This window comes from Pelophylax lessonae (assembly GCF_965119305.1).
Source record: "Pelophylax lessonae genome assembly, chromosome: 5".
In the NCBI taxonomy this organism is placed as follows: domain Eukaryota; kingdom Metazoa; phylum Chordata; class Amphibia; order Anura; family Ranidae; genus Pelophylax; species Pelophylax lessonae.
The window spans coordinates 17,369,513-17,384,350 of NC_138772.1; the positions used below are offsets into that span (position 1 = coordinate 17,369,513).

At 39.9% G+C, this 14,838-nt stretch overlaps 1 protein-coding gene across 1 annotated transcript in view; it reads right to left on the minus strand.

Annotated features, from left to right (window-relative positions):
• Nucleotides 1-2,354: 2,354 nt before the first annotated feature.
• Nucleotides 2,355-14,838, minus strand: part of GUK1 (guanylate kinase 1) — a 45,700-nt gene continuing 33,216 nt past the window's right edge. The window contains exons 4-8 of the mRNA XM_082257720.1: nt 14,567-14,663; nt 10,767-10,905; nt 10,350-10,434; nt 5,612-5,697; nt 2,355-2,722 (exon numbers count right to left, since the gene is read on the minus strand). Of these exons, the coding sequence (XP_082113846.1) occupies nt 2,687-2,722; nt 5,612-5,697; nt 10,350-10,434; nt 10,767-10,905; nt 14,567-14,663 (443 nt within the window). The 3' untranslated portion in view covers nt 2,355-2,686. The remainder of the gene's footprint in view (nt 2,723-5,611; nt 5,698-10,349; nt 10,435-10,766; nt 10,906-14,566; nt 14,664-14,838) is intronic.

Genomic DNA, 14,838 nt, shown 5'->3' on the forward strand with positions numbered 1-14,838 from the left:
TTGCATTGAAGTCTATAGGACGGGACTTTGGATCAGTCACTAGGGGGTAATTTTGCATTGAAGTCTATAGGACGCAATTTTGCATCAAAGTCACTAGGGGGCGATTTTGCATTGAAGTCTATAGAACGGAACTTTGCATTGAAGTCACTAGGGGGTGTTTTTGCATTGAAGTCTATAGGACGGGATTTTCCACTTAAGTCTATAGAACGCAACATGCCATTATTGGCACCTTTTTTTCTGTCAGTAAAATGCTAATAACCCTATTTTTGGCGGCCCATATATTGGTGCGTCCCTAAAATTCGCACTGAAAATTGCAGCAAAATTGCATTCCAGTAGTGGGAAATGAGCCAAGGGAGAGGGTAAGTAGTCCCTCCCAGGAGAGGAGAGGGTAAGTAGTCCCTCCCAGGAGAGGAGAGGGTAAGATATGGGAATGGCTCTGCAAATCTTTTATAAATACACCCCTAATGTGTTGACTCCAGTGTAAGAATTACATTTCACCCTGCTGAGCGCACAATAAAAGGAATTCATAATATTCTTTATTTAAAAAAAAAAAAAAACAATTCTGCCGGGTTGAGTGTATTCTTCATGACATTAGAGAGAACAGGCCATGGAAACAAAAAATGATTATTAGGCTATTTCCTATACAGGTTGAATGTTCTTCATACAGGAAACCAATAAAATATTACATTTTAGCCGCTAGATGGAATATAATAAATATTTTTGGTCATCAGCACCATCTAGTGGCCGTAATGCAGTATTTTCCAGGTTCACACTATTCTTATGAAAGAAAAATATTCAACCTGTAGAGGAAAATAGCACCGTAACATTCGATTCACACAGAACTGATGTACATGGGACAAACCGCTCTGCAAATTTATTTTATAAAATTTACCCACCTAATGTTTCGACTCCATTGTAAGAGGTTGATTTCACCCCGCTGAACACACAATAAAGGAATTTATAATATTCTTTATTTAAAAAAAAAAAAAGGTTCTGCCAGGTTTGGGTGTAATTGTCATGATTTTAGAGAGAACAGGCCATGGAAACTAAACAAAAAAAAAATAATTATGTTTTTAGGCTATTTTCTCTCCAGGTCGAATGTTCTTCATAAAATTAACCCAAAAAAATACCACATTTTAGCCACTAGATGGAGCTGACAAACATAATAACTATTTCCTATGGTCATCGGCTCCATCTAGTGGTCATAATGTGACATTTTATTGATTTATGATATTCTTACAAATGAAAAAAAAAAAAAAATGAATGTTATTACGCAATTTTCTCTCCAGGTTGAATGTTCTCCATAGATTAAATTAGAACAATACTACATAATAGACACTAGATAGACTCGCAAACATAGTACATATTTTCTATGATCATAGGCTCCATCTAGTGGTCATAATGTGACATTTTATTGATTTATGATATTCTTATAAAATGATAAACAAAAATGGAAAATAAAAATGAATGTTTTTAGGCTATTTTCTCTCCAGGTCCAGTGTTCTTCATAGAATGACCCAGAAAAATACCACATTATAGCCACTAGATGGAGCTGACAAACCTAATAAATATTTCCTATGGCCATCGGCTCCATCTAGTGGTCGTAATGTGGTATTTTTATGATATTCTTATAAATGGAAATAAAAAAAAAAAAAAATAAAAAGAATATTAGGCTATTTTGTCTCCAGGTTGAATATTCTTCAAAGATTAAAACATTTTTATGATATTCTTATAAATGGAAATAGCCTAATATTCTTTTTTTTTTTTTTATTTCCATTTATAAAAAATATTAAATTATTTTTATATTTTTTATAAAGGGAAATAAAAAAAAAAAAAAAAAAAAAAAGAATATTAGGCTATTTCCATTTATAAGAATATCATAAAAATGATTTAATCTTTGAAGAATATTCAACCTGGAGACAAAATAGCCTAATATTTTTTTTTATGATTTTCTCTCCAGGTTGAATATTCTTCAAAGATTAAATCATTCTTATGATATTTTTATAAATGGAAATAAAAAAAAAATTAAAAAAAAAAAAAAAAAAAAAAAAAAAGAATATTAGGCTATTTTTTCACCAGGTTGAATGTTCTTCAAAGATTAAATCAGAAAAACAATAAATTATAGTCTCTAGCTGGAGCTCACAAACCTAGTACATTTTTCCTATGATCATCAGCTCCCTCTAGTGGCATAATGCAGTATTTTCCAGATTCACGCTGTTGTAAATGAAACACATTCGACCTGAAGAGGAAAAAAATACAATGGTAACATTCGATTTGCACACAACGAATGTACATGCGGTTTCACTGTTAGAGACAGATTTCACCCTGCTGAGCACAAAATAAAAGGAATTCTTAAAAAAAAATTTTTTTGTTAAAATATAAATTTTCCAGCCGGGTGTGAAGTGATCTTCATGGGAGAGCCGGCCACGGAATCACGTTCGTTGTCTCCCATTTCCTTAGGAAATATTCTAGCTGCCACCGGAATCAGTGAGTGTCGGAAGACGGATAATAACTGCATAAAACACAGGTAGACGGAACGGAGACAGCCGCCGGAGCTTTGTACGGATGGTGATGACACCTAGAGGAAGGGAAAGGAATCGCACCTATGGAGGAATGATGGTACAGGGATGGGGGGAGGAATGGCTGCGGAATGGGGGGAGGGGAGGATGTCGGCGAGGTGCGCCGGTCAGGAGGTCTTCGCTCTCTGAGCTCTCTCAATTTCCTGCAAGAAAGCAACAATGTATTAACCACTTCACCTCCGGAAGATTTTACACCCTTCATGATCAGAGCATTTTTGCTATTCAGCACAACGCTGTACCTAAATCACATTAATATCATTTTTTGTTCGCAGTTTTTTTCACATACTGTCACCAGTGCAGTACAGCGTCGTCATATAACCGGTGAGGTGTGGATCAGCGGCACTGACTGGTAACAGTATGCAAAATAAATAACTTTTTTTTTTTTTTTTACATACAGTGACAAATTATAATGTTACCATAATAACACAGCACTACTCTGGGGAGGGGATCAGGATATTTCTTTTCCCACACTTTGATTGCTTAGAACTTTACTTTTTGGAAAGTAGACAGTCTGAGTTATTTAGTAAGAGGCATGGTGAGTTTGTCACTTTTTATTATATATTTATTTTTTATTCTTACAAGCTGTCCCTGGTACAGTACATGATCAATATATGACTGATGTGGACTAGTGACAGTATATTAAAAAAAAATCATAAAAATCATTTAAAATTTTTTTTTTTTTTTTTTTTTTTTTAACATGCTTTCATCAGAGTAATTCAGTGTCACCCCAGTACTACTCTGGGGAAGAGATCAGTTTTTTTTCTCTTCTTACATGCTGTCCCCAGTACAGTACAGCATCAATATAGTACTGATGTGGCAGTGATCAGGGACACTAACTACTCTGGGGAGGAGATGAGGATTTTTTTTTTTTTTTTTTACCACTATGATCACTAATAACTTTACTTTTTGGAAAGTATTTTAGTTAGTTACTAAGAGGCATGGGGAGTTTGTTACTTTTTTTTTTTTTTTTAATATATATATATATATATATATATATATATATATATATATATATATATATATTTATTTTTTTCCTTCTTCTTACATGCTGTCCCCGGTACAGTACAGCATCAATATAGGACTGATGTGGCAGTGATCAGGGACACTGACTAGTGACAGTATATTAAAAAAATCATAAAAATAATTAAATAAATTGTTTTATTATTTTTTTAACTATTTCTTTTAAAACGCTTTCATCAGAGTAATTCAGTGTCACCACAGTACTACTCTGGGGAAGAGATCAGTTTTTTTTTTTCTTCTTACATGCTGTCCCCAGTACAGTACAGCATCAATATAGTACTGATGTGGCAGTGATCAGGGACACTAACTACTCTGGGGAGGAGATGAGGATTTTTTTTTTTTTTTTTACCACTATGATCACTAATAACTTTACTTTTTGGAAAGTATTTTAGTTATTTACTAAGAGGCATGGGGAGTTTGTTACTTTTTTTTTTTTTTTAATATATATATATATATATATATATATATATATATATATATATATATATATACACACACATACACATGTATACATGCATACACACACACACATATATATATATATATATATATTTTTTTTTTTTTTTTTTCTTCTTACATGCTGTCCCCGGTACAGTACAGCATCAATATATGACTGATGTGGACTAGTGACAGTATATTAAACAAAAAAACATAAAAATAATTAAATAATTGTTTTATTCTATTTTTTTGTTTTAACTATTTCTTTTAACATGCTTTCATCAGAGTGATTCAGTGTCACCACAGTACTACTCTGGGGAGAAGATGAGGATTTTTTTTTTTTTACACTATGATCTTATAACTTTACTTTTTGGAAAGCAGACAGTATGAGTTATTTAGTAAGAGGCATGGTGAGTTTGTCACATACATACATACATACATATATATATATATATATATATATATATATATATATATTTTTTTTTTTTTTTTTTTTTTTTCTTACATGCTGTCCCTGGTACAGTACAGCATCAATATATGACTGATGTGGACTAGTGACAGTATATTAAAAAAATCATAAAAATAATTAAATAATTGTTTTATTCTTCTTTTTTTTTTTTTTTAACATGCTTTCATCGGAGTAATTCAGTGTCACCACAGTACACAGGATTTTTTTTTTCACATTATTATAACTTATAACTTTACTTTTTGGAAAGTAGACAGTTACGCTGTTTCGTGTGACAGAGCCGACCTGCAGTATATGTACTGCTGGCGATCTTCGTAAGTGGTTAAGAAGTTTAGGAAGGCCGCCATTTTTACGCGGATTGGTAGCTCATAACACCAGATTGGGACAGCGCTGTGGTTTCACACATAAATTTGCACATAGGACAATACGTTCATTTACTGCAGCAGCAGTCCAAATAATCATCAATATACCCACCTGAGTGTGGGAATAAAATAAATATACCCTCTGATTGGATGCAACCACTGTTGGGCCGGCTCCATTGATCTTTTAGTTGAAGGGTGTCCGGTGAAAGGAGGCCGACGGGATTGCCCACTAAGACAATTTTGGCCGGTTTCTGATTAACCAGCCAAAACTGGCTTAGTGGGTGGCCGCCTGTCAGCCTCCTTTCACCGGACATCCTTCAACTTAAAAACCAACGTAGCTAGCCAATCAGTGGAGCTGCTGTCTGGGTATTGCGACAGTCAATGGGCAAACCTGTCAGCAGGAGGGTTTGCCATTTGTTTGGATGTAGGATTCCTAGATTTGAACAGCTTATGGCCAACCTTAGCAGAAAACCAAGCCTGCTTCCACATCAGAACACTGTGATACTAGTACATAGGTACGCAGCTTGCAACTTGATCCACCTTGGTCTTTTCCACACAGTGGTGAACCAGTGGACACGCCATACATGGTGGGAATCTGTAAGCCCATCAAGCTCTACCACATGACCCATTGAGAATTGGTTTCCATCATGTATGGGATTGGAAGAGCAGAAGAATGAAATTACAAAATATTCTGGGCAGGACGCAAAGAGCCTCTCGTTCTTACCCACACCGTGCCGTACACTCACCTCTGAGAGGGCACCTTTGAGATGTCCATAAGCTTCTTCTAAATCATCATTAATAATGGCGCAATCAAACAGACCGGGCTCTTTACCTGCAGACAGACAATTGTTAACGTATCATCAGCAGTAACATCATCAGCAGTAATCAGCACGGGTTTACAAATGGGCGTTCTTGTCAAACCAATCTCTTAACATTCTACGAGGAGGTGAGCTGTGAGCTAGATAGCGGCAGACCAGTGGATGTGGTGTACCTGGATTTCGCTAAGGCGTTTGATACAGTTCCCCACAAGCGCTTAATTTATAAAATAAGGTCTGCAGGCATCGACAGCAGGGTTTGCTCTTGGATACGGAACTGGCTAAAAGGGTGGTAATAAACAGCGCATACTCAGACTGGTCTGAGGTGGTAAGCGGGGTCCCCCAAGGCTCAGTCCTGGGACCAACCTTGTTCAATTTATTCATAAACAGCATTGAGGACGGATCAGTAGTTCTATATCAGTTTTTGCAGATGACACAAAATTGGGCAGAGCAATAACTGCACAGCATGAAGCAGATATCCTACAGAATGACCTGGACAAAATAACGGAGTGGGCAATGACATGGCAAATGAGGTTTAATGTGGAGAAGTGTAAGGTTTTGCACTTGGGGACTAAAAACATAAAAGCACAATACACGTTAGAAGGGGAACCCTTGGGGGAATCAAAAATGGAGAAGGATCTGGGAGTCTTGGTTGATGATAGATTAGGCAATAGCATGCAATGTCAAGCGGCAGCTGCCAAAGCCGGCAGAATATTAGCATGCATAAAGAAAGGGATGTATTCCAGAGATAAGACTATAATCCTTCCACTTTATAAAACTCTGGTCCGACTGCATCTGGAGTATTCTGTCCAGTTCTGGACACCGGTCCTCAGGAGGGATGTGTTGGAGCTGGAGAGAGTCCAGAGAAGGGCAACTAAACTGATTAGGGGATTGGAGGACCTTAATTATGAAGAGCGTCTGCAATCGCTTGATTAATGCCCCATACACACGTGCAGATTATCTGCAGACTTTTGTCTGCAGACTTACCAAAACCATATAATATGAGGTCAAACCTAAACACTTTCAATTTGTATGCAATCCGGCAGGCCCTTGCACTACATAGAAAAGGTAAGTCTGCAGACAAAAGTCTGCAGATAATCTGCACGTGTGTATGGGGCATTATTCTCCCTGGAGAAGAGACACCTGAGGGGGGACATGATAGCAATTTATAAATACCTCAATGGGGATCTCAGCTTAGAAAATAAGCTGTTCAGTCGAAGGGATTGCATGAGGACTCAAGGGCATACAATGCGATTAGAGGAGAAGCGTTTTAACCTCAGGCAACGCAGGGGGTTCTTTACTGTTAGGGCTACAAGATTGTGGAACTCTCTACCACAAGAGGTGGTTTCTGCGGGAAGTATGGTGGCTCTCAAAAGACTCTTAGACGTAAATCTTAAGGATCAGAACATTCAGGGCTATGTGAGATGATTACAGCCACACACACCTACACAGGTTGAACTGGATGGACTATTGTCTTTATTCAACCTCACCTACTATGTAACTATATGAAGTGTCCTACAATAGTTTTCACCAATGGTGGAGATTGATTGTATTTCGATTGGATACCAAGAGAAAGCCAATTACACTGGATAAAAACACATGGGAAGAGGCAATTATTAGAGAGTGAGACACACTATATGGCCAAACGTTGGTGAACACCTATAGAAGCTTGCTGAACATCCCATTCCAAAGCTATGGTCATTAATATAGAGTTGGCCATAACATCCACCACTCTTCTTGGAAGGCTTTCCACAAGGTTTTGGAAGGCATCTGTGGGACTTTGTACCCATTTTGAGGTCAGGAACGAATATTGGATGAGAAAACCTGGCTCGGAATTGGTGTTTCAATTAATCCCAAAGGTGTTCAGTAGGGTTGAGGTCAGGGCTCTGTGAAGGCCACTCGAGTTCCTCCACACCAAACTCAATAAACCATGTCTTTATGGATCTGGCTTTGTACACAGGGGCACAGTCATACTGGAACAGGAAAGAATCTTCCCCAAGATATAACCTATAACTTGTTGGACATCCGTTAAAAAACCATGGATATGAATATGAAATTGACCCGGTTTTGTGGCTATGACAACCTTCACTCTTCTGAGAAGGCTTTCCCCAAGATTTTGGAGTGTCTGTGGGAATTAGTACCCATTTTTGAGGTCAGGAACTAGTGTTGGATGAGAAGACCTGACTCACAATCGGGGTTCAAGTTCATCCCAAAGGTGTTCAGTAGAGTTGAGGTCAGGACTCTAGTTCCTCCACACCAAATCCATCAAACTATGTCTATATGGAGCCAGCTTCACCCTTCTGGGAAGGCTTTCCACAAGATTTAAAGGGGTCTGTGGGAATTTGTGCCCATTTGTGAGGTCAGGTACTAAGGCTGGATGGGAAGACCTGGCCCACAATTGGCATTCCAAATCACCTCCAAGGTTTTCAGTAGGAATGAGGTCAGGACTCTGTGCAGGACACTTGAGTTCCTCCACACCAAACTGGTAAAACCATGTCTATATGGAGCTTTGTACAAAGGGGACAGTCATGGTGGAACAGAAAAGAGTCTTCACCAAACAGATACCACAATGTTGGAAGAGCACAATTGTTTACAATGTCTTTGTATGATGACGTATTCACAAAACCCTTCACTGGAAACATCTGAACTCCATCACTAGGAGAGGGGTCCTCATACTTTTGGTTGACTGGCTGGCTGGATCCCTATTAGAAATGGTCTGTTGCAACAGAGATACATGGGGGGGGAACTGGATAAGATCTCAACTGACCTGTTTCAGACCCTCCATGAAGAAAAATAATTAAATAAAAGGGGAAAAAAAAAATCTTAAAAGCAGAGTTCCACCCAAAAGTGGAACACACACACACAGTATCTCACAAAAGTAAGTACACCCCTCACATTTTTGTAAATATTTTATTCTATCTTTTCATGTGACAACACTGAAGCAATGACACTTTGCTACAATGTAAAGTAGTGAGTGTACAGCTTGTATAACAGTGTAAATTTGCTGTCCCCTCAAAATAACTCAACAAACAGCCAATAATGTCTAAACCGCTGGCAACAAAAGTGAGTACACCCCTAAGTGAAAATGTCCAAATTGGGCCCAATAAGCCATATTCCCGCCCCGGTGTCATGTGACTCGTTAGTGTTACAAGGTCTCAGGTGTGAATGGGGAGCAGGTGTGTTAAATTTGGTGTTATCGCTCTCACTCTCTAATAGTGGTCACTGGATTTATAACATGGTACTTCATGACAAAGAACTCTGAGGATCTGAAAAAAAGAATTGTTGCTCTACATAAAGATGGCCTAGGCTATAAGAAGATTGCCAAGACCCTGAAACTGAGCTGCAGCACGGTGGCCAAGACCATACAGCGGTTTAACAGGACAGGTTCCACTCAGAACAGGCCTCTCCATGGTCGACCAAAGAAGTTGAGTGCACGTGCTCAGCGTCATATCCAGAGGTTGTCTTTGGGAAATAGACGTATGAGTGCTGCCAGCATTGCTGTAGAGGTTGAAGGGGTGGGGGGGGTCAGCCTGTCAGTGCTCAGACCATACGCCGCACACTGCATCAAATTGGTCTGCATGGCTGTCATCCCAGAAGGAAGCCTCTTCTAAAGATGATGCACAAGAAAGCCCGCAAACAATTTGCTGAAGACAAGCAGACTAAGGACATGGATTACTGGAACCATCTCCTGTGGTCTGATGAGACCAAGATAAACTTATTTGGTTCAGATGGTGTCAAGCGTGTGTGGCGGCAACCAGGTGAGGAGTACAAAGACAAGTGTGTCTTGCCTACAGTCAAGCATGGTGGTGGGAGTGTCATGGTCTGGGGCTGCATGAGTGCTGCCGGCACTGGGGAGCTACAGTTCATTGAGGGAACCATGAATGCCAACATGTACTGTGACATACTGAAGCAGAGCATGATCCCCTCCCTTCAGAGACTGGGCCGCAGGGCAGAATTCCAACATAACGACCCCAAACACACCTCCAAGACGACCACTGCCTTGCTAAAGAAGCTGAGGGTAAAGGTGATGGACTGGCCAAGCATGTCTCCAGACCTAAACCCTATTGAGCATCTGTGGGGCATTCTCAAACAGAAGGTGGAGGAGCGCAAGGTCTCTTACATCCACCAGCTCCGTGATGTCATCATGGAGGAGTGGAAGAGGACTCCAGTGGTAACCTGTGAAGCTCTGGTGAACTCCATGCCCAAGAGGGTTAAGGCAGTGCTGGAAAATAATGGTGGCCACACAAAATATTGACACTTTGAGCCCAATTTGGACATTGTCACTTAGGGGTGTACTCACTTTTGTTGCCAGCGGTTTAGACATTAATGGCTGTGTGTTGAGTTATTTTGAGGGGACAGCAAATTTACACTGTTATACAAGCTGTACACTCACTACTTTACATTGTAGCAAAGTGTCATTTCTTCAGTGGTGTCACATGAAAAGATAAAATAAAATATTTACACAAATGTGAGGGGTGCACTTACTTTTGTGAGATACTGTATATATATATATATATATATATATCTATATCTGTGTGTGTGTATATATATATATATTTATATTTATACACACACATCCATCTTCCTGAAAAAAAAAAAAGGATATGTAAGCCGAGGACCACAAGGAAGAGATAACCGATCTGCATATACAGCAAGGGAGAGAACTCACTGATCTCTATGTCTTCTCTGGCTGCCCGCAGCCTCTTCTGTAAACTGTCCTCAGACTCCGTCTTGCGGTCTCGCAGCCTCTTCTCCTGTAATGCAGATAACGAGAAGTCTGAGATGAAGATAACAAGGGCACCACTTACAGGTCGGAGCTATTGACCCATCAATCACCAGCTATGACCCTGATAAAAAGTCCAACACTGTGGGCTAGGGACAATCAGCTTGGAGAAGAAAGGACTAGATGATGCCGGACATCCACCCAGCCAGGAAATGAGGCAGTATCCATCTGATTTGTTGCAGCTTCTAATGCACATGGTGAGAAGCTCACAGTGTGCAGTGAAATCAGAGGACGCCGTTTCAGTCCAGGAGAGAAGCCGCTACAATTGTGCAAGACTGAAGAGAAGGCTTGAATGTTACTTACCAAGATCTCGACAGAAGGCGGCTGAATGGAGATGTAGATAGGGTTCAGGTCGGTCTTCTTAATGCTCTTCACGCCCTGCATGTCGATGTCCAGTATACAGATCTGGTTCTTGGCCTGCACAGCCCGGACTTCCGCTTTACTAAGGGAGAGAAAAGGATGGCATGAGAAGCTCTGGTCACCTCTAGGGCATCTCAGGTATAGAAAAATGCTCATTTTAGGTTTAGAACATACATTAGAGGTGTAGGAGAACTTTTGGACATAGATGTCAATTAGAGAGAAACGTCTAAGTGCAGGTAATAAGGAAAAACGGTGGACTCCGATAGTTACAATAAAAAGCTCAGAGACTTTAATCTGAACCGTTATAAATAGGTCTCTAAGCTGCAACTGTAACTCTTCCATCCATCACAGACATCCGCTCTTACATCTGAACCCGTGCCATATGCTCGCCGCCATAATCCGATCAGGAGCACGAAAGTTCCCTAATTAATTAGAGGCTTGCTGAGACTTTCCACTACCGAAACTACAATTCATGCAATAGATAATTTATTACTTTGAGTAAAATCAAGTATATATATATATATATATATATATATATATATATATATATATATATATATATATATATATATATATATATATATATATATATATATATATATATATATATATATATATATATATATATATATGACGGTGCTGGGAGACACAGCAAACCTTCTGGCAATGGCACGTATTGATGTGCCATCCTGGAGGAGTTGGAATGCCTGTGCAACCTCTATAGGGTCCAGGTATGGCCTCATGCTACCAGTAGTGACACTGACCCCAGCCAAATGCAAAACTAGTGAAAAACAGTCAGAAAAGATGAGTAGGGGAAAAAGTCAGTGACCTCCACCTGTAAAACCATTCCTGTTTTGGAGGTTGACTCATTGTAGTAAATCTAGTGCCCCTGTTTTTAATTTAATCAACACCAAAGCAGCTAAAACGGATTAACAACCCCCTCTGCTACTTAACTGACCAGATCAATATCCCAGGAGGTTACTTGACTGGATGCTATACTCTGGTTAAAAAGTGTTCAATTTTTTTGAGCAGTGTGTGTGTGCATATACAGTGCCTTGCGAAAGTATCCGACCCCCTTGAACTTTGCGACCTTTTGCCACATTTCAGGCTTCAAACATAAAGATATAAAACTGTAATTTTTTGTGAAGAATTAACAAGTGGGACACAATCATGAAGTGGAATGAAATTTATTGGATATTTCAAACTTTGTTAACAAATAAAAAACTGAAAAATTGGGCGTGCAAAATTATTCAGCCCCTTTACTTTCAGTGCAGCAAACTCTCTCCAGAAGTTCAGTGAGGATCTCTGAATGATCCAATGTTGACCCAAATGACTAATGATGATAAATAGAATCCACCTGTGTGTAATCAAGTCTTCGTATAAATGCACCTGCACTGTGATAGTCTCAGAGGTCCGTTTAAAGCGCAGAGAGCATCATGAAGAACAAGGAACACACCAGGCAGGTCCGAGATACTGTTGTGGAGAAGTTTAAAGCTGGATTTGGATACAAAAAGATTTCCCAAGCTTTAAACATCCCAAGGAGCACTGTGCAAGCGATAATATTGAAATGGAAGGAGTATCAGACCACTGCAAATCTACGAAGACCTGGCCGTCCCTCTAAGCTTTCAGCTCATACAAGGAGAAGACTGATCAGAGATGCAGCCAAGAGGCCCATGATCACTCTGGATGAACTGCAGAGATCTACAGCTGAGGTGGGAGACTCTGTCCATAGGACAACAATCAGTCGTATACTGCACAAATCTGGCCTTTATGGAAGAGTGGCAAGAAGAAAGCCATTTCTTACAGATATCCATAAAAAGTGTCGTTTAAAGTTTGCCACAAGCCACCTGGGAGACACCAAACATGTGGAAGAAGGGGCTCTGGTCAGATGAAACCAAAATCAAACTTTTTGGCAACAATGGAAAACTTTATGTTTGGCATAAAAGCAACACAGCTCATCACCCTGAACACACCATCCCCACTGTCACACATGGTGGTGGCAGCATCATGGTTTGGGCCTGCTTTTCTTCAGCAGGGACAGGGAAGATGGTTAAAATTGATGGGAAGATGGATGGAGCCAAATACAGGACCATTCTGGAAGAAAACCTGATGGAGTCTGCAAAAGACCTGAGACTGGGACGGAGATTTGTCTTCCAACAAGACAATGATCCAAAACATAAAGCAAAATCTACAATGGAATGGTTCACAAATAAACATATCCAGGTGTTAGAATGGCCAAGTCAAAGTCCAGACCTGAATCCAATCGAGAATCTGTGGAAAGAACTGAAAACTGCTGTTCACAAACGCTCTCCATCCAACCTCACTGAGCTCGAGCTGTTTTGCAAGGAACAATGGGCAAAAATTTCAGTCTCTCGATGTGCAAAACTGATAGAGACATACCCCAAGCGACTTACAGCTGTAATCGCAGCAAAAGGTGGCGCTACAAAGTATTAACTTAAGGGGGCTGAATAATTTTGCACGCCCAATTTTTCAGTTTTTTATTTGTTAAAAAAGTTTGAGATATCCAATAAATTTCATTCCACTTCATGATTGTGTCCCACTTGTTGTTGATTCTTCACAAAAAATTACAGTTTTATATCTTTACGTTTGAAGCCTGAAATGTGGCAAAAGGTCGAAAAGTTCAAGGGGGCCGAATACTTTCGCAAGACACTGTATATATATATATATTACACACACACACACATACATACATACTTTTTTTTCTCAAACTAATACAATTATCTACTGCATGCAATGTAGTTTCAGTAGAGGAAGGTCTCAACAAGCCTCTAATTAGGCAACTTCCGTGCTTCTGATCAGATTATGAGGGCAAGCATATGGCACATATGGTCAGATATAAGAGCGGAGGTCTGGGATGGATGGAAGAGTTACAGTTGCAGCTTAGAGACCTATTTATAATGGATATATATATATATATATATATATATATATATATATATATATATATATATATATATACACACACACACACACACACACACATATACATACATACATACATACACACACACTATTGTCAAAAGTATTGGGACACCTGCCTTAAAAATAATTTAAAATGGTTTGGAAATAGGATTTCTTTTATACACTATATTGTCAAAAGTATTGGGACGCCTGCCTTTACACGCACATGAACTTAAATGTCATCCCAGTCTTAGTCCGTAGGGTTCAATATTGAGTTGGCCCACCCTTTGCAGCTATAACAGCTTCAACTCTTCTGGGAAGGCCGTCCACAAGGTTTAGGAGTGAAATCAGAGGAAGCCATTTCAGCCCCGGAGAGGAGTCGCTACAAGTCTGAAGGGAAGGCTGGAGGTCCGTATTAAAGAAATGACAGTTGCTGTGAGATTATGCGGGTTTACCGGCCATCTTTATCCTCCCTGGGATTCTCTGTTATGTCAGATCCACACACAGAGGATTACTTACGGTGGTCACGGGTGTCTGGAGGGTTACACATGACCAGGCATGTCAATCTGCTGCAGAGGAGGATTCTGGGTAATGAACCATTTAGAAGCTGAGAATTAATGGCCTAAATACATCAATCCGATGGCTCAGAGCCCCGGAGACCGGTAACTATAGGATCCCTCACATACAGACCTGTCCATACATGTCTACCATATAACGAGCCCCGCTGTGCATTGAACACGCAGAGACGGAGAGCGCAGAACCCCAGAGAACAAACAGCACAGGCGGGTCGGACAGATGCAGCTTATTCTGGATTCACATACCTGGTCCCGTACATGTTCCCGGAGAAGACGGCGCTCTCTATGAACTCCCTGTTGTCGATTCCCCGCTGCATCTCCTCCCGGGAGACAAAGTGGTAATCTGTAGAAGGAGAAGGGAAGGGGGGGGGGGGTGATTTGGTTGCAGGGCCGCACAGGACAAAAACATTCAATCATTTCCTTTAATTTATTGCACACGACTGTTGGATTGTAAGCTCTTATGAGCAAGGCCCTCTTCACCCTCTTGTATTTTTTTGTATCGTAACTGTAATGTCTGC